This window comes from Prunus avium, chromosome 8 (assembly GCF_965620075.1).
Source record: "Prunus avium chromosome 8, drPruAviu1.hap1.1, whole genome shotgun sequence".
Taxonomy (NCBI): Eukaryota; Viridiplantae; Streptophyta; class Magnoliopsida; order Rosales; family Rosaceae; genus Prunus; species Prunus avium.
This window is the reverse complement of record NC_142291.1, coordinates 38,371,936-38,392,013: the sequence shown is the minus strand read 5'-3', so window position 1 is coordinate 38,392,013 and position 20,078 is coordinate 38,371,936. Positions and strand designations below refer to the sequence as shown.

At 38.7% G+C, this 20,078-nt stretch overlaps 1 protein-coding gene across 1 annotated transcript; it reads left to right on the top strand.

The window, feature by feature from the left end:
• Positions 1 to 1,644: 1,644 nt before the first annotated feature.
• LOC110763426 (protein SPIRRIG) lies at positions 1,645 to 20,027 on the top strand. The gene is made up of 19 exons (XM_021966214.2): positions 1,645 to 2,439; positions 3,413 to 3,482; positions 3,920 to 4,005; positions 4,680 to 4,815; positions 4,897 to 4,953; positions 5,204 to 5,380; positions 6,658 to 6,849; positions 6,990 to 7,055; positions 7,327 to 7,441; positions 7,624 to 8,798; positions 9,062 to 9,761; positions 9,841 to 9,943; positions 10,080 to 11,185; positions 11,318 to 12,968; positions 13,094 to 16,156; positions 16,549 to 16,857; positions 17,008 to 17,314; positions 17,646 to 17,792; positions 18,161 to 20,027. Exons 1-19 carry the CDS (start codon positions 2,237 to 2,239, stop codon positions 19,334 to 19,336), a joined length of 10,839 nt encoding a protein of 3,612 aa, XP_021821906.2. The 5' UTR covers positions 1,645 to 2,236; the 3' UTR covers positions 19,337 to 20,027.
• The last annotated feature ends 51 nt before the right edge of the window (positions 20,028 to 20,078 follow it).

The following is a 20,078-nucleotide window of genomic DNA, read 5'->3' as shown; positions in this document are numbered from 1 at the left end:
CACTTCGATAATCAATTGAAGAAAATGTCAATCACGGTGCTATAAATTGACCCAATCGTTTCAGCATAAAAATCTTGCACCATCGAGAAGGAAATATACATAAAAATAAAAATATAATTATTAAAATAAAGGAATTTACTGCCCAATTTATTTATTCTTTGTATTGCATTTACCTAATATTAGTTGCTATGTCAGAGTCCAGTTCACCTATAATATTCATTCGGTTTTAATTCTGGATGACACAATTGTAGCTGGTGTCCAATGCAAGCAAGACTGCTTCTAAAATAATTCTCATGTTTCCAACTCCAGAAGAATCAAAGGGCATGAAAGCCTTCCAACATGTGCCAATTGAGCTATAAATATTTGTATTCAAAAGTATACCGAATCAACAAATAATTATTTGGTTCATCTGCATAGTCTATACCTATACCTAGTTGGAGGAGGTTGTTATGTATTTAAATCGTATGAATAAAGATTTGTTATGACGTTGATTCGAAATATAAAAATAATACTTGTAGAATAACAATTTCCACTAATTATTTAGTCAAGGGGCAAACATGTAAATATTTTTTAGTCACGCACAATTTAAAAGTGGCAACTCTTTGAGCATTAATCTCCCCATACATATAAACCATATTAGAATGGTCAAATTAAGTTCCATTTGCATGTTCACATGAAGCATGTCGGATCTGCGTTCCTACCACGTCATAAGTTGTTAAGATATACCATCAAAATGTTCCTTTCAATCTAATTGTTGTATGGTTATTTTATCACTATTTTTATTTTCAAAAATAAATAACTTTATATTGAATTCAAGCAAACTTTAATTATGATTTATTTCAAGATATATGGTATCTCTTTTTGTTTGTTCAATATATATGGTTCAAATCTAACAAACCATAGTCATGTTCTCTTATTGTATTGTTTGAGATTATACTACTAGACTGTCAATATGAATTATTAATTAGATATTTTATTTTTAATGCATAATTTCCTTTAATCAAACGGATAAATAAAATTTGAAGTTGTGAACTCTTCCACTATTGGGAAGAGAAAAACATAGTTATTTTATAGCAAATGCATAGTTTCTTGTCCTATGTTGTGCACAAAGTCCGTTATTCAAGATATCAAACATCTCGTTATTTTTTTGAAAAATTTCATATTCTTCAAGTTTACTATTTAGTTTAATTTGTGTCCTCCACGAGTGTGGATTCTTTCTTTGCCCGTGAAGTAGTATTATAAGAGCAAGACCACACTTCAAATCGTAAGGGTAAAGATCATAAAGCTAGAAAAGAAAATCAGAAAAAAGAAAAGAAAAGGTACACCATGAACACTTAAAAAAGGCTTACCAAGCTATCCCTTTGCCATTAAGGCACAAACAAAAGCTACATCAATAATTAAATGCTTGCAACAATAAACATAAAAAATATAACCACCAACCTCTCAAAAGCACAACTACTATTTGCAAAGCAAAGCTCCCATTTGTTTTGCTTTGTTGCACTCTGAGAGAGAGAGAGAGGAGAGGCAGTCACGTCTTGCACGTTAATCTCAAGACGCCACGTGGAAGGCTGGAAGACGTGGATCCCACGCTGACGTGGTCGAGGAGTGTATAAAATATACTGTTGTTTTTTTAATTTGTTTGAATATTAGAGAGAGAGAGAGAGAGAGAGAGGGTGAAGGATATAGAAAGGAGCGACGAACAAGGCGCGGAGAGGCCGTCCGAAAACAGGCACAGCACATACAGAAAAAGAGGAGAGAGAGATATTCATTTTTTCTTGCCTTTGTTTCTCAACCAAAGTCCGCGATTCCGCGTTTTTCGTCTCTCAAACCCAAAAACCAAAAAAAAAACGAAAAAACGAAAAAATCCCGAAAAAGAATTGAACGAAATCCGGAAAAAAAAATCCATTGCAGAACAGAAAGAAACGCGCAAGAAACCAAGAAGAGCAGCGAACACAGGATCATCAAGCTCAGAACCGAAATAACACGAAATCAAATTCGAGTTTCCGGATCTTGCTGCTCCGATTCCCGACCCGACTTCGATCGCTCCATTTGAATACATTTATTATTAGCTTCCTAATTATTTCATTTTCCGGGAAAATCTTTTCCTGGAATTTGGGGTTGGATTATTTGGTGTTTTTGTGGAGGGAGGAATTATAGAGGGACCGGGAGGTTTTTGGCTGGATCAGATCCTTCTAGAGGAGCTTGGATCTGGTGCGGCGGATGAGAGAGGAGGTGCATGTTTCAGGGATCGAAAGGGAAAACAATGAAATGGGGAACATTGCTTAAGGACTTAAGAGAGAAGGTCGGTCTCACTCAATCGCCGTCGTCTTCTTTTTCTGCTTCTGCCACTGCTTCTTCTTCTTCTTCTTCGTCGGCGGCGGCTCTCTCTTCCAATAACAATGCTAATTCAGCTCTTCACGGCTCGTATTCTCCTTCAAGGTCTACTCCTTTTCTCGTCTTTCAATTATTAATTATTTGAATTGCGGGTTTTGTTGGTTAATAATAATAAACTGGTTGGTTTTCAGTACGGCATTGGCTTTTATTTATTTACTTATTTGTTGTTAATGTGGGGGGTTTAATGGGTTTTAGGTGTTAGATTGAGTGATTTTTAATTTAATTTTATTTATTTTGAAGTTCAGAATCAACTATGATTATACTAAAATGATACTGTGCACTATAAGGAAGCTTTTAATTTTTATATGTTTTTGAGTAAGTGAGTGGCGATGAGGATTTGCTGAATTAAGGATTGCAGCTTGGTGTTTGATCAATTGCTAGACTGTTAGATTTGCCTCCTCTACCCTCACCCTTTGGCTGGTCTGCCGCTGCTGTCCATACAAGTTTTTTTTTTTCGCAATTAACTTATAATGTGCAGGAGTGGTTTAGAGTATAGCCTCTGGTTGCATTGCATTGGCTATTGTTATATTGATGTCATTTTCATCACATTCATGGCACTATGTTGGCAAGTCCTAAGTCATTATAGGTTTTCCTCGTCTTGATATATGATCAGCCAATGTACCCGTCCTTGGATGTGTAGACCATAGCACATAGAGAACATATATATACACATAAGCTCATACATAGTTCCTACAAAACAATAGAGGTGAAGTCCTATAAAAAACAGTATGGGTGAAGGATGCCACTGTCAATTTCTGCTTTCCACAACATGGTTGGATTGGAATAAGAAGTAACAAAAAGTTATTGCCACCTTCTTGGACCAAAGGAAAGAGTTAATGATATCTTATTTAGCATATATATAACAGGAATTTTTGAGGGTCAGCACTAACTTTTTCTGACTTGCATGCTTTTATAAATCTTAGAACAAGGATGCCATGGTATCGGTTGTTTGTAGATTATATTTCAATTTGATACTGGAACATTAAATGATAATTAACATCCATGCCTGTGAAAGCAGAGACAAACATGAATTGGAATTGGACTTCAAGAGATTTTGGGAAGAGTTCCGGTCATCCAGCTCTGAAAAGGTTTGCTCTTCATTATTTACTCCTTGTGTTATCTTCTGTTTTACTGTGATGCACAACCAATAGCGAGAGAAAGAGGGGAGAGAGAGAGTGTGTGTGAAATAGAAGAGGGAGGAAAGGAGAGAGAAGAGGAAGAGCAAGAGGGAGTCTGGGGTTTGAAATTATATATGATAGTTAAATCTGTCCTCAAATAGTTACATCATGATCTATTTATAGGGCTGCTCTAAAAATCAAATCTATAATTAACTACCTAATCAGCTTAATCACAATTCAAATCCCTAACTAATATCTAACTTAGGACAAAAATATCAGAAAAGCAATTTTTTTTTTCTTTGGTAGAATCTACACTATACTGTTTGTTGCTTTTATACTTGGATACAATTATTTTTTTCTAACTGAAAGTTATGGGTTCTAATGTTTTTTCTTAATTGAACATGCAGGAGAAAGAAGCGGCCTTGAATTTAACCGTAGATGTTTTTTGTAGATTAGTAAAGCAGCATGCAAATGTAACTCAATTAGTTACCATGTATGTATTCTCTTCTCCTTTTCTTATATGCTGCATTGATTAGTAGATAATTTCTCGGAAAAAAATAACAAAAAAGATGTAATTTTATGATTCATATAGTTGTGATAACGTTACCTCTGCTGTGGGTCAATTTTCCTCTGTAATAGTGATGCAAATTATGTACAAAATTGCTCCTTTAATAAGAATCAATTCTTGTCGATTACTTGTTAATCTCATTTATTGTTTATGTGTGTACTGAATTTGCTTCCTGGTGCCACTGCAAATAAAAAAGATCAGTTCCAGCATTTACCAGCAACTCTGTGTTGCTGAAGTTGGGATGGAAAAGTATTGGCTGTTTACTCCACTTTATTTTCCTTGTATCTCCGGTGTCATTTTACATTTGTTTTTCTCAATTCATTTCTTGGATTCCCTTTACCAAAATCTCTTTATGTCTAGTTTGAAACCTCTATTTGATTTTAATTTTAATTTCACGGAGAGGCATGGTTTTGTTTGAATTTTATAAGTAGTTTCTAACCTTAGATAATGAATTCCTGTTTTAGTAAAAATGAAATTCTGCTACTTATATAACTGTAAGTTGCAATTTATCTGATTTTGAGTTTATTGAGCTTGTATCCTGGAAAAAAGAAACACAATTTTTGTTATAGACTAACATTACAAGTTTTGATGAATCACAGGTTAGTTGAAACACATATATTCTCTTTTGTCCTCGGAAGAGCATTTGTAACAGATATTGAGAAGCTAAAAATTAGCAGCAGAACAAGATATTTGGATGTAGAAAAAGTACTGAAGTTTTTTTCAGAAGTCACAAAGGTTGGTTTTTAGATGTTTTAGTGTGTGCTGGCATTGTTTTTCCGATCTGTTTCATGAAGTCATATTCCTACTTCTGTGCAGGATGACATCAGTCCTGGTTCAAATTTGTTAACTGCTTTACAAGTCCTTGCTTCTGGGGTAAATTTTCTTAATTTTCACTAGATTGAGATATAAATCTTCGGTTGTGACGGTCTTAAATGATTTTTTTGTCTTTTCATGAACCCTGTCCTCAGGATGTCGTTGTATTCTTGGAGATTTTGAATACTTGTTAAATCGTTATTGTAAATTTGTCATAAACATTTGTATGTGTTGGCTATTTAAAGGTTTGGGATCTGTTCATGCTTGTTTCCTTTTATTCACCACTGTACTCTATCTTTGGTGCTTTCAGCCTATTGATAAGCAATCTCTCCTGGATTCGGGGATATTGTGCTGTCTCATTCATATTCTCAATGCCCTTCTGAATCCTGATGAAGCCAATCAAAATCAAAAGGCTACTGATCGTGAAGAACCAACTTTAGCTGAGAAAAAATATGATGGTGATGCCAGTCAAGTCCGTCGGCTTGAGGTAGCTTTTACTTAATGGTACACAAAACCATGCATGTTTATGGATATAAGTATACGCATGGATGTATGCAAATGCGAAGTTCAATTTTGAAAACACAATATAATAGGCTTCATCGCTATTGTGCTGTGTTTGGTAGAAGTAGAACCTTGTAGCAATTTCAAGCATCCTGTTTTCTTGAACCTGCCCTGGTTTGTTGATGTTACTGAAATTTTTATTTTCCCTGTTTGAGGTGTATATTGCACATATTTGAACTACAAACAGTATTCGCCCCAAAAAAAAAAAACTACAACCAGTAGAGTTTTGCTTTACAATAAGCATAAATGCATCAATAGATTAGAAGAAGAAAAAGAAAGGAGATTTTCATTCATCCTGATTAGAGGGTGTTATTTAGCTGTTGTGTTATTATCTTTGGTATATGAAATAATAGTAGTGGCTTAATTTTCATCATCCTAACTAGATGTGAGACATCTGATTTGGTTTGGGCGTCTGACATTGTGTTCCAACAACTGAACTAAACCTCACCTGTGAGTTTCGAGAAATTGTTGTCTTGTTACTTAATGTTGGACCTTTGGCTTGTGTAATGTCCCGATGCATCAAATAGTGCTTCGGAGTTCTGGGCAACTGTTTTGTCCTAGGCATCCCAAACCAAGAAATTGTGATTATTAAGGAGCAAACATTGGACATGACTTAATATGGTATTCTCTTGAGGTTTACCCCTATTTATGTTTGAGACCATAATGTATTACTCTTGCTGGCATCTGCTTCATTTGTGAGAAATTAAATAGTCAAGAACTTGTTATCAATCTGGTGTATAGTACAGCTTTTTCTGAAAGTGCTAAAGTTGTGACTTTCTTGGTCTTGTTCTTGAAGCAATGTTTCTTGGAAGATCTTACAAAAAATATATGTCCACGTTCTAGTCTTGCTTTCTTTATTGTTTTGTCAAATATGATCTTTGGACATCTTTGGCCTGCTTAATATCGTACCCTTTTCCCTTGAATTCTGAACTTTCAGTTCTCCTACTGAACTTACAGTAGTCTTGTTTGCTTGTTATTGCGTTGTTCATCATAAGTTACCTTATTAGCCCAAACCTTTTATTATCAGAACAAATTTTCGACTTTTTTAATTGCGTTGCACCGTATATATATTTATGTTGTTTTAGTTTTGAAGTTTTTCATGTAAGTTTGACTTGGGGTTTCAACCCTGTTGTATTTGTTTTGCTATCGATCCATGTTACATTTTGAACATCCATTTTTTGTTTCTAACCTATAATTATGCAGGTAGAGGGGAGTGTTGTGCATATTATGAAAGCACTGGCAAACCATCCATTGGCAGCACAAAGTTTGATTGAGGACGATTCACTTCAGTTGCTCTTTCAGATGGTTGCGAATGGCTCTTTGACAGTCTTCTCTCGATATAAGGAGGGCCTGGTTCTGGTGCACATCATACAGCTTCATAGACATGCTATGCAGGTAGGTGCATTGCACATATTTCCTGCTCTATTTGTAGAGACATAGTTGCATAACAACATTTTCTACTAACAGAATATTTAATTAGCTTTGGAACCTGGTTTTTGGATTTTAATGTTGTTAACTTCTGGTTATTGTTCTAGATTCTTGGTCTTCTTTTGGTCAATGACAATGGGAGCACAGCAAAATATATTCGCAAACATCATCTGGTATGGTAATTATTAATTTACATGCATTGTCTTGGTACATGGTTACATATGCTGAACATGCCTTGTCAACTGACTATGCATGCGTCCCACATACCAATAATGTTGAATGAACATATAGTTTAATATATTTATCGGTAATATAAGCTAGTGGAGGACGACTAGAGAGGTCATCCTGACTTTTGTTTATTAATAATCACAGCTTGGTCCATAGTTTTCTTGTTATCCTTTTAAAATTATTCTGACCTTATGATTCCCTGTCCCCCTTGTGCAGATAAAAGTTCTTTTAATGGCCGTTAAAGATTTCAATCCTGATTGTGGTGATTCTACATACACTATGGGCATTGTGGATTTGTTGCTTGAATGTGTGGAATTGTCATATAGGCCTGGTAATTGGCTTATTAGTATTCCTTCTTTGGTTGAATTAGATTAATTAGATTAGCAGGGGGAATTGTTATTAGTCCAGGGAGTTGAACTAAATATTTCTTCCTTATTCTGTATTTCTTTTATTATGATTTCCTGTAGCTTAAATATTGTGTTGGTTCTGATTTGATTCAATTTTGGCCTGTAGAGGCTGGTGGTGTCAGGCTTAGGGAGGATATACATAATGCCCATGGTTATCAGTTCCTCGTTCAGTTTGCTTTAAAACTTTCCTCGATTGCTAAGAGTCAGGGGTTCCATTCTGTTCAATTTAGATCTTCAGACCAAAATTCTGCTTCAGCTGGTTCCCATGCGCTGGATGCTGTAGACATGCAGGATGCCATGGGAGAAAAGGACCCCTTAACCCAACAACTTTCTCCCACTCTGTCTCGATTGCTTGATGTTCTTGTTAATCTAGCGCAAACTGGCCCAACTGAATCTCCAGGATCTTCTGGCAAAGGTTTGAAATCTTCTCATACCAGGTCTGGTGGCCATAGCAGAAGTCGTACACCATCTTCAGACAGATTGGCTGATGAAGTTTGGGAAAAGGACAATCATAAAGTTAAAGACCTTGAAGCAGTTCAGATGTTGCAGGACATTTTCCTCAAAGCAGATAACAGGGAGTTGCAAGCAGAAGTTCTAAATAGAATGTTCAAAATATTTTCAAGTCATCTTGAAAACTACAAGTTGTGCCAGCAGTTACGGACTGTTCCACTTTTCATCCTAAATATGGCCGGTTTTCCTCCATCTTTGCAAGACATACTTTTAAAAATTCTCGAGTATGCTGTGACTGTTGTGAATTGCGTTCCGGAGCAAGAATTACTTTCACTTTGTTGCTTGTTGCAGCAACCAATATCATCAGAATTAAAGCACACCATACTTTCTTTCTTTGTTAAACTTTTATCCTTTGACCAGCAGTACAAAAAGGTCCTCCGAGAAGTTGGTGTCCTGGAAGTTTTGTTGGATGAGCTGAAGCAGCACAAGTTACTTTTGGGTTCAGACCATCAAAGTGGAAATTCTAATCAGTTGGAGAGAAAGTCCAGCTCAAGCAGCTTTAAAAAGCACTTGGACAATAAGGATGTCATTATTTCATCACCCAGACTTATGGAATCTGGTTCAGGGAAGCTTCCTATATTTGAAGTTGATGGTACAGTTGCTATTGCGTGGGATTGTATGGTCTCGTTATTAAAGAAAGCGGAAACTAATCAATCATCTTTCCGTTTGGCTAATGGTGTAACTGCAGTTCTCCCTTTTCTTGTGTCTGATATACACCGTTCAGGGGTGCTTAGGGTGCTGTCATGTTTGATCATTGAAGATGGTACCCAGGTTTGTGAACTTATTTAATCTTGGGTAACTCTGGTACAATTTTGAATTTCTGTGATTTTGCATTCAATTCTTGTTCCTTCATATCCCTGATTAACTTTTTGTTCACACTTTTTTGAAATAAAAATTAGTGGCTAATCGAGAACTTTCAAAATGTGGAGTCTGTGGATGTCATAGTAGAAGCTGCTGTCCAGAATAGTAGTTGCTTTCCCTAATTGTTTGTGCTCATTATTGTCCAAATAACTATGTTTCTCATTTTCCACCAGGCACATCCTGAAGAATTAGGTGTGATTGTTGAAATTCTAAAAAGTGAAATGGTTACCAGTGTTTCGGGATCTCAATACAGGCTTCAAAGTGATGCAAAATGTGACACTATGGGGGCTTTGTGGCGTATTCTGGGAGTTAATAACTTAGCTCAGAGAGTGTTTGGTGAAGCCACTGGGTTTTCTCTTCTACTTACCACACTCCATAGTTTCCAAAGCGATGGAGAGCATTCAGATCTATCTTCTTTAGTGGTCTACATTAAGGTGTTTACATATTTGTTGCGTGTTGTGACTGCTGGAGTGTGTGATAATGCTGTTAATAGGACAAAGTTGCACACAATTATATCATCCCAAACTTTCTATGATCTTCTATTGGAGTCTGGCTTACTTAGTGTGGACTGTGAAAAGCAAGTCATACAATTATTGTTTGAACTAGCTCTTGAAATCGTGCTTCCACCATTCTTGACATCAGAAAGTGTTACATCCCCTGATGTTCTTGATAATGAGTCATCAAGTTTTTCAATAATGACTACATCAGGTTCATTTCATCCTGACAAGGAACGAGTGTTCAATGCTGGTGCTGTTAGAGTTCTAATTCGTTCATTACTGCTCTTTACTCCAAAGATGCAGCTTGAAGTGCTGAGCCTTATTGAAAGGCTTGCTCGTTCTGGCCCCTTCAATCAGGAAAACCTCACCTCTGTAGGTGCGAATCAAATAATTCAATGCTTAGGTTTCTAAATTAATGTCTAGTGTTCTCACTTTCTACTTTCTAAATTTTTTAGGTTGCATAGAACTGCTGTTGGAAACCATTCAACCCTTTCTTTTGAGCTCATCCCCAATACTTAAATATGCTCTGGAGATTGTGGAAGTTCTTGGGGCATACAGGTAGGAATTGCGTCTTGTATTGGAATTATTTACTTTCTCTTTCCAATTCTCATTGTGGGAATTGAGTTTTAGCAATTAAGGGTGGTGGGACTTTGTTAATTTTGTATAAAAAGGTTTGTTATATATGTGGTGGCAGGTTATCTGCATCAGAACTTCGAATGCTTATTCGTTATGTGTTGCAAATGAGGCTGATGAAGTCAGGTCGTATACTTGTTGACATGATGGAAAGGTTAATCCTCATGGAGGATTCAGAAAATATTTCTGTGGCACCATTTGTAGCAATGGACATGAGTAAGATTGGTCATGCTTCAATTCAGGTCTCTCTGGGAGAAAGATCATGGCCTCCAGCTGCTGGTTACTCATTTGTCTGCTGGTTTCAGTTTCGAAATCTCTTGAAGTTGCCGGTTAAAGAACCAGAGTCCAAAGCTGGTCCTTCTAAGAGGCGGAGCAGTTCTGCTGGGCAACATCACGAGCGGCATGTTCTACGGATATTTTCTGTTGGTGCAGCAAATGATGAAAATACATTCTATGCAGAACTTTATCTTCAGGAGGATGGTGTTCTAACCCTTGCAACCAGCAACTCTTGTTCCTTATCATTTTCAGGATTAGAACTTGAGGAAGGCAGGTGGCATCACCTTGCAGTTGTACATAGCAAACCAAATGCTCTTGCTGGACTGTTCCAAGCCAGTGTTGCTTATGTGTATCTTGATGGAAAGCTGAAACACACTGGGAAACTAGGATATTCTCCATCTCCGGTTGGAAAACCTTTGCAGGTAACGGTGGGGACCCCAGTTACTTGTGCAAGAGTTAGTGACTTGACCTGGAAGGTCCGTTCCTGCTACCTTTTTGAGGAGGTGCTCACCTCAGGTTGTATTTGTTTCATGTACATTCTTGGTCGAGGATATCGAGGGCTCTTCCAAGACACAGATCTTCTTCGCTTTGTCCCTAACACGGCATGTGGCGGCGGTAGCATGGCTATCTTAGATACATTAGATGCAGACTTGACCTTGGCTTCTCATACACAGAAACTTGACATAGCTAGTAAGCAAGGAGATTCCAAGGCAGATGGCAGTGGAATTGTTTGGGATTTGGAGAGACTAGGTAATCTCTCTTTACAGCTCTCTGGAAAGAAGCTTATATTTGCATTTGATGGAACCTGTGCAGAAGCTATTCGAGCATCAGGGGATCTATCCATGCTCAATTTAGTTGATCCAATGTCAGCCGCTGCTTCTCCTATTGGGGGTATGTTTAAGACACCCTTGCATATTGCATCTAAATTTGTACATCAATATGATTGTATCTATGAAAAGACAGAACTCAGATTTTAGAATTCTTTTGTCTATTTCGTTTGTTCTTATTTTTAGTTTTCTGCAGGTATACCCCGTTTTGGGCGTCTTCATGGGGATATTTACCTATGTAGGCAATGTGTAATTGGTGATACTATTTGCCCAGTTGGTGGGATGACAGTTATCCTGGCCTTAGTTGAGGCTGCTGAGACTAGGGACATGCTGCACATGGCCCTTACTTTACTGGCCTGTGCTCTTCATCAGAATCCTCAGAATGTGAGAGACATGCAGAAATGCCGTGGATACCATTTATTGGCTCTGTTTTTGCGTCGGCGAATGTCACTATTTGACATGCAATCTCTTGAGATATTTTTCCAGATTGCTGCCTGTGAAGCATCTTTTTCGGAACCAAGGAAGTTGAAATATAATCGTACTAATTTGTCACCAGCTACAACTATGCAGGAAACCAGTTTTGAGGAACTTCATTTGTCCAGGTTCCGTGAAGAATTTTCTTCAGCTGGATCTCAAGGAGACATGGATGATTTTTCTGCACAAAAAGATTCATTCAGTCATATTTCGGAGCTTGAAAGTGCTGATATGCCAGCTGAAACCTCAAATTGCATCGTCTTGTCAAATGAAGACATGGTTGAACATGTCCTGTTGGATTGGACATTGTGGGTGACGGCTCCGGTTTCAATTCAAATTGCACTCCTTGGTTTTCTAGAGCATCTAGTGTCCATGCACTGGTACAGAAATCATAACCTTACTGTTCTGCGCCGAATAAACCTTGTGCAACATTTACTAGTTACTCTACAGCGGGGTGATGTTGAAGTTCCTGTTTTGGAGAAATTAGTTGTATTGCTTGGTGTCATTTTAGAAGATGGGTTTCTGTCATCTGAACTAGAACATGTGGTTAGGTTTGTGATTATGACATTTGATCCACCTGAACTGGCACCCCGACATCCAATAACGCGCGAGGCCATGGGAAAGCATGTAATTGTGAGAAACATGCTGCTTGAGATGCTTATTGATCTGCAAGTAACTATTAAATCAGAAGATTTGCTTGAGCAGTGGCATAAGATTGTTTCGTCTAAATTGATTACATATTTTCTAGACGAATCTGTTCACCCAACAAGTATGAGATGGATCATGACTCTTCTTGGTGTTTGTCTTACTTCGTCCCCGACATTTGCGTTAAAATTTCGCACCAGTGGAGGTTACCAAGGCTTGGCCCGGGTGCTTCCAAGTTTCTATGATTCCCCAGACATATATTATATTTTGTTCTGTCTGATATTTGGCAGGTCTGTCTATCCTAGATTGCCGGAAGTTCGCATGCTAGACTTTCATGCCCTTATGCCAAATGATGGAAGTTATGTGGAACTGAAATTCGTAGAATTGTTGGAATCTGTTATTACTATGGCAAAATCTACGTTTGACAGGTTGAGCATTCAGTCAATGCTTGCTCACCAATCTGGTAATCTTTCCCAGGTTGGTGCTGGCCTTGTGGCAGAACTTGTGAATGGAAATGCAGACATGGCTGGCGAGCTTCAAGGTGAAGCATTGATGCATAAAACATATGCCGCCCGCTTAATGGGTGGGGAGGCATCAGCCCCTTTTGCTGCTACTTCAGTCTTGAGATTTATGGTTGATTTGGCAAAAATGTGCCCCCCTTTCACTTCTGTTTGCAAACGAGCAGAATTTCTTGAAACCTGCATTGACCTATATTTTTCTTGTGTCAGGTTTGTCATGGGACTCAGAATATTCTCTGATATGTTGATATGTTTTGACTTATTTTCCTGAATTTTATAGTTTTTTTTTCTTCAAACCTTTTCTTTTACTCAACTCATTATCCGGTGTCTTGCAGAGCTGCCCATGCTGTAAAGATGACAAAGGAACTCTCTGTAAAGACAGAAGAGAAGAACTTGAATGATTGTGATGATACCTGTAGTTCACAGAACACATTTTCTAGCCTACCACATGAACAGGATCAGTCTGCCAAAACCTCCATTAGTGTTGGAAGCTTCCCTCCTGGTCAGGTAAGTACAAGTTCTGAAGACACGGCTGTTCCCCTAAATTCTGGGGCTGATGATAGAGCAGATACCAAGGTTACTACAGCCCAGCAGGAATTACACAAGTCAGTGCAAGACGATGCACATGCTGTTCAGAGCTTAGATGGTGACACTGCTGACCAGGTGTCTGCCACCTCCAGCACGAATGAATTTAGCTTCCGTAACATGAAAATCACCCTGGAGCCCATTAAACCAACAGAGTCTCAGAGTTCTGCATCTTTTACCATGCTTGATTCTCCCAATTTATCAGAGAAGTCTAATTATAGACTCCCACTCACACCCTCGCCTTCTCCTGTTCTAGCATTGACATCTTGGTTGGGGAATGCAAGCCCTAATGACTCCAAATCTCCCATAGTTGCCTCTCCTTCCATTGATTCTTCTGCGACTATTACTGAATTTGATCCATCTTCAGAAATGAAGTCTCCTTCTCAAGGGCCTTCTACTGCAAGTACCTTTTTCACAGCTAGTCCAAAACTGCTTCTTGAAATGGATGATGCTGGCTACGGAGGTGGTCCTTGTTCTGCTGGAGCTACTGCTGTTTTAGATTTTATTGCAGAAGTTCTTTCTGAGTTTGTGACCGAGCAAATGAAAGTATCACAGATTATAGAGGGCATATTGGAAAGTGTTCCACTATATGTTGATGCAGATTCCATGTTAGTATTCCAGGGCTTGTGCCTTAGCAGACTGATGAACTTTCTAGAGAGACGTCTCTTGCGTGATGATGAAGAAAATGAGAAAAAGCTGGATAAAAGTCGTTGGTCCTCAAATTTGGATTCATTATGCTGGATGATAGTGGATCGTGCCTATATGGGCGCTTTTCCTCAACCCTCTGGTGTACTAAAGACACTGGAGTTCTTATTGTCTATGCTACAATTAGCAAATAAAGATGGTCGGATTGAAGAAGCTACTCCCAGTGGAAAGAGTCTCTTATCTATTGGAAGAGGGAGCAGGCAACTTGATGCTTATGTACATTCAATTCTTAAAAATACAAATCGTATGATACTGTATTGTTTTCTGCCATCATTTTTGTCTACAATAGGAGAAGATGATCTCCTTTTGTGCTTAGGTTTGCTCATCGAACCAAAGAAGAGACTGTCCTCTAACTCTTCATATGATAATTCAGGCATTGATATCCACACAGTGTTACAGTTATTAGTTGCTCACAGGCGAATTCTATTCTGTCCCATCAATATGGATACCGACATAAACTGTTGTCTTTGTGTAAATTTAATATCTCTGCTCCGAGACCAAAGGCAGAATGTACAGAACATGGCAGTTGATATTGTCAAGTATCTCCTGGTGCATCGCCGGGTAGCTCTAGAAGATTTACTGGTCTCTAAACCAAACCAAGGGCACCAACTGGATGTACTACATGGGGGATTTGACAAGTTATTGACTGAAAATTTATCTGCTTTCTTTGAGTGGCTTCAGAGTTCTGAACTGATGGTGAATAAAGTACTTGAGCAGTGTGCTGCCATTATGTGGGTACAGTATATTACTGGATCATCAAAATTTCCTGGAGTGAGAATTAAAGCTATGGAAGGTCGTCGCAAGAGAGAAATGGGGAGAAAATCAAAGGATACATCAAAGTCAGATCAAAAGCACTGGGAGCAGGTGAATGAACGGAGATATGCACTGGAATTGGTGCGCGATGCAATGTCCACTGAGCTGAGAGTTGTGCGTCAAGACAAGTATGGGTGGGTTCTGCATGCTGAGAGCGAGTGGCAAACCCATCTCCAACAACTTGTTCATGAGCGGGGAATATTCCCAATGCGAAAATCCTCTGTTACTGAAGATCCTGAGTGGCAACTTTGCCCAATTGAAGGTCCATACAGGATGCGCAAAAAATTTGAGCGCTGCAAATTGAAAATTGATACTATCCAAAACGTTCTTGATGGACAATTTGAAGTAGGGGCAGCAGAGCTGTCGAAAGAAAAAAATGAGAACGATTTGGATGCTTCGGATAATGATTCTGAATCATTCTTTCAACTTTTGACTGATAGTGCCAAACAGAATGGCCTTGATGGTGAGCTGTATGATGGATCATTTTTTAAAGAACCAGATAATGTCAAAGGTGTTGCTTCTGTTGGGAATGAATGGAATGATGATAGAGCTAGTAGTATCAATGAAGCAAGTCTGCACTCTGCACTTGAGTTTGGTGTCAAGTCTAGTGCAGCATCCGTGCCCCTTGATGATAGTGTACAAGAAAGATCTGACCTAGGGTCCCCAAGGCAATCTTCTTCTGCAAGAATTGATGATGTCAAAGTTACAGATGATAAATCAGACAAGGAACTTCATGATAATGGTGAATACCTGATCAGACCTTATCTGGAACCTTTTGAAAAGATACGATTTCGATATAACTGTGAACGAGTTGTGGGTCTTGACAAGCATGATGGTATATTTTTAATAGGCGAGCTTTCTCTGTATGTTATTGAAAACTTTTATATTGACGACTCCGGGTGCATTTGTGAAAAGGAATGCGAAGATGAACTCTCTATTATTGATCAGGCTCTGGGTGTAAAGAAAGATGCTACGGGCTGTATGGATTTCCAATCCAAGTCAACTTCGTCTTGGGGAGCAACTGTAAAGTCAGGGGTTGGGGGAAGAGCATGGGCCTATAACGGTGGTGCATGGGGAAAGGAGAAAGTGTGTACTAGTGGTAATCTACCTCATCCTTGGAACATGTGGAAACTCAACAGTGTTCATGAGATTCTGAAGCGTGATTACCAGCTGCGTCCTGTTGCTGTTGAAATTTTTAGCATGGATGGATGTAATGATCTCCTGGTGTTCCACAAAAAAGAAAGGGAAGAAGTTTTCAAAAATCTAGTAGCCATGAATCTTCCCAGGAATAGCATGTAAGAATTTAATGCCCAATTGCCTCTATCGTTTCTCATTGTTCTTTTCGCTTTTACATTGTTGCAGCTGTATGTATTTGCATGATTTATTTTAGTCTACCAAGAGTGTGTGTGTGTGTGTGTGTGTGTGTGTGTGTGTGTGTGTGTGTGTGTCTTGTGTGCCTGTGTTAGGGACTTGAGATGTTGAATCATTGCCAGCGCATATCATGGAACATTAGCATTTAAGATATGAACTGAAAATTTTCCTATATATTGGTTTGGTTTATTATGGATTGTTGTCTGCCCCCAAAAAAAAAAGTTATTGATGGTTGTCTTGCCTAATATCTTTTGCCTCATCTTCTGGATTTTTCGGCCCGTAATTTTCAACTTCGTGATTCTATTCCCTGCATTAGGTTGGACACAACCATTTCTGGATCAGCAAAACAAGAAAGCAATGAGGGTAGCCGTCTATTTAAGACAATGGCTAAATCCTTTTCAAAGAGGTGGCAAAATGGAGAAATAAGCAATTTCCAATACCTTATGCATCTCAACACCCTGGCAGGACGTGGATACAGTGATCTTACCCAATACCCAGTGTTTCCATGGATTCTTGCAGATTATGAGAGTGAAAATCTGGACTTGTCAGATCCAAAAACATTTCGTAGACTTGAGAAACCGATGGGTTGTCAGACATTAGAGGGGGAAGAAGAATTCAGAAAAAGGTCATCCCTCCATCAATTCCACTGATTTATTCTTAATTCACTTTTTAGTTCTGTGTTTTCTTTGATTGAAGTTCTTCCTGTTTCATAAAGACACCTGTTTGTTATCAGTACTGTTTGTTTATCCATCTTATTTCTCCTTTTTCTACTCAGATACGAGAGCTGGGATGATCCGGAGGTTCCCAAATTTCATTATGGTTCTCATTATTCCAGTGCTGGGATTGTCCTCTTTTATCTTCTACGCCTACCTCCTTTCAGCGTAGAGAATCAAAAGCTACAGGGAGGGCAATTTGACCATGCTGATCGTCTTTTTAATAGTGTTAGAGATACTTGGTTCAGTGCGGCTGGAAAGGGCAACACATCAGATGTGAAGGAGTTGATTCCAGAATTTTTCTACATGCCTGAGTTCTTGGAAAATCGTTTCAATCTTGATTTGGGAGAGAAACAATCAGGAGAAAAGGTCAAACTTTTTAATGCCTTAGAAAAATAATTTGTCGGATGTTCAACAGCCACTAACCAACCAAAAGTTTCTTTTAAGGGGCCAAAGTGCATTTACCATTTTTGTATATGTGTACAACCTTTTTGTCAGCAAATAGAATTTTGAAACTGCACCCTCGTAAGTGACTGGAACATTTTAGAGGAAAGTTGGTGTTCTGTGTGCAGCCCCTCTAGCCTAATGCTGACCTGCCAGTGCTGATTTTGAATATAGACCATTTACTTCCTTTTCTTTCTTTTTTTCAATTTTCTTTTATTTTGGATTCTAAACACGTGTCTTTATTTTCTATTTTTAGGTTGGTGATGTTGGCTTACCACCATGGGCTAAAGGCAGCACTAGAGAGTTCATCAAGAAGCATAGGGAGGCACTGGAATCTGATTATGTTTCAGAACATTTGCATCATTGGATAGACCTCATTTTTGGATATAAACAGAGAGGGAAGGTCAGTAACATTTCTGTGTATACTGATGAATTTATTTTTTCGCATTTTATTTTATTTCCAAGATATTGTAGGGAAAGAAAATTTGCACCTAACCTAAACCATTGTACAGTGAAGTCTTATCATTATTTGTGTTTTTTATTGCAACCAAACAGATATTACATGGTCAATTAAATACAAAATTGTTGGTTGAAAATTATGTGAAATACAATACTACCTGAATGGTTTTATTTATTTATAGATTCTGGATCTCATTTTGTGAGCATTTGTGTTCTTATGTTAATTGTAGTTCTGTTCCATGACTTCGTCTTCTACTTTACTTTTTCCTTTTTGATATGCTTTTCATTATAAATTTTCTTGATAATTGACAGGCAGCTGAGGAAGCCGTGAATGTTTTTTATCACTACACATACGAGGGGAGTGTGGACATTGACTCAGTGACAGATCCTGCAATGAAAGCCTCAATTCTAGCACAAATTAATCATTTTGGGCAGACACCCAAACAGTTATTCCCCAAACCCCATGTGAAAAGGCAGGTCGATAGAAGGCTTCCTCATCCGCTCAAGTACTCGTATCTTCTTGTTCCGCATGAGATACGTAAGACTCCATCTTCCATAACTCAGATTGTTACTGTCAATGAGAAAATCCTAGTCGTAGGAACAAATTGTTTGCTTAAACCAAGAACATATACCAAATACGTAGCATGGGGTTTTCCAGATCGTAGCTTAAGATTTATGAGCTATGATCAAGACCGACTCCTCTCCACACACGAGAATCTTCATGGGGGCAACCAGATTCTGTGTACTGGTGTTAGCCATGATGGTCAGATTCTGGTCACTGGGGGTGATGATGGCTTAGTTTCTGTTTGGAGAATCAGTAATTATGGTCCCCGTGTCTTGAGACGCTTGCAGTTGGAGAAGGCACTTTGTGCACACACATCAAAAATTACATGTCTTCATGTTAGCCAGCCTTACATGCTGATTGTGAGTGGATCGGATGACTGCACCGTTGTTATATGGGATCTCAGCTCCTTGGTTTTTGTTAGGCAGCTCCCTGAGTTCCCAGCACCAATTTCTGCAGTTTATGTGAATGACTTGACAGGGGATATTGTGACAGCAGCTGGAATTTTACTTGCAGTTTGGAGCGTTAATGGAGACTGCCTTGCAATGGTTAACACATCTCAACTGCCTTCTGATTCAATTCTGTCTGTGACAAGTAGTTCATTCTCTGATTGGCTGGATACAAACTGGTTTGTAACGGGTCATCAAAGTGGGGCAGTTAAGGTGTGGCAAATGGTTCACCACTCCAACCATGAGAGCTCCCAACAGAAGTCAACAAGCAACGGAATGGGGGGTTTAAACCTCAGTGACAAAGCACCAGAGTACAGGTTGGTCCTCCACAAGGTGCTCAAGTCTCATAAGCATCCTGTTACTTCCCTTCACCTTACAAATGACCTCAAGCAGTTACTAAGTGGGGATTCTGGAGGGCATTTGCTGTCATGGACAGTGCCAGATGAGAGCTTGAGAGCTTCAATGAATCAGGGGTGATGATGCAAAATTTTGACTTAAATGTGATAACTTCAGCCGTTGGGGCTGCTATTGAATCTAGATGAGACCCAAAAAAGGATTTTACAAGTCCACCCTCATCAAGAAAAGGATGGAGGTGGTGCTCATGATACATGGAGAAATGCGACAGCAGGGCTGGCCTGGACTGGACTGGACTGGAACAGGACAAAACTATACAGGATTTACAGGATTGACAGGAAAGATGAAATTTCTCATAAGCTAATGTTAGGTGTTCAAAACCACACATGCATGCGGCCTATCAGGATCTTTGCTACAGCTGGTTGAGCATCTGGTCGAGAAAGGCAAAGACGATAGGGCCATCGTTTAGGATGAATAGGAGGATGCTCTCCATTTCTGCACAAGGAGCATCCAAGTCTACTACAGGTGTTTGTTTCTTTTATATGTAAATAGATGGACTAACAGTGTGTGTACAGCGGAAAAGTGTGTCAAGAATATGGGACGTTTGGGCGAGCGTCCCAGTGTGAATGTGGCACGGTTAATTGGTTTAGTGTGCCTTGTGGCTTGGCTACCATTCTTTTTGAAATAGTGCATTATGGGCACTTATTGCCCATTTCTTTTTGTGAAATGTATCATCGCTCTCGGATTTTGAGCCTCAACATTTAAAGATTGTACATTCACCCGCATTTTATTACATCTCAATCATTTTTCTTTAGTTTTGGGTAAGGAGAAAAACATCTACATCCCACTTCCTAATCGATTATAA

Bases quoted from the DNA above. Each gene is read 5' to 3' on its own strand.
- LOC110763426 (XM_021966214.2), top strand. From the start codon at position 2,237: ATGTTTCAGGGATCGAAAGGGAAAACAATGAAATGGGGAACATTGCTT. The intron at 8,799-9,061 runs GTTTGTGAACTT...ATTTTCCACCAG, and splicing joins TCATTGAAGATGGTACCCAG to GCACATCCTGAAGAATTAGG. The intron at 11,186-11,317 runs GTATGTTTAAGA...AGTTTTCTGCAG, and splicing joins CGCTGCTTCTCCTATTGGGG to GTATACCCCGTTTTGGGCGT.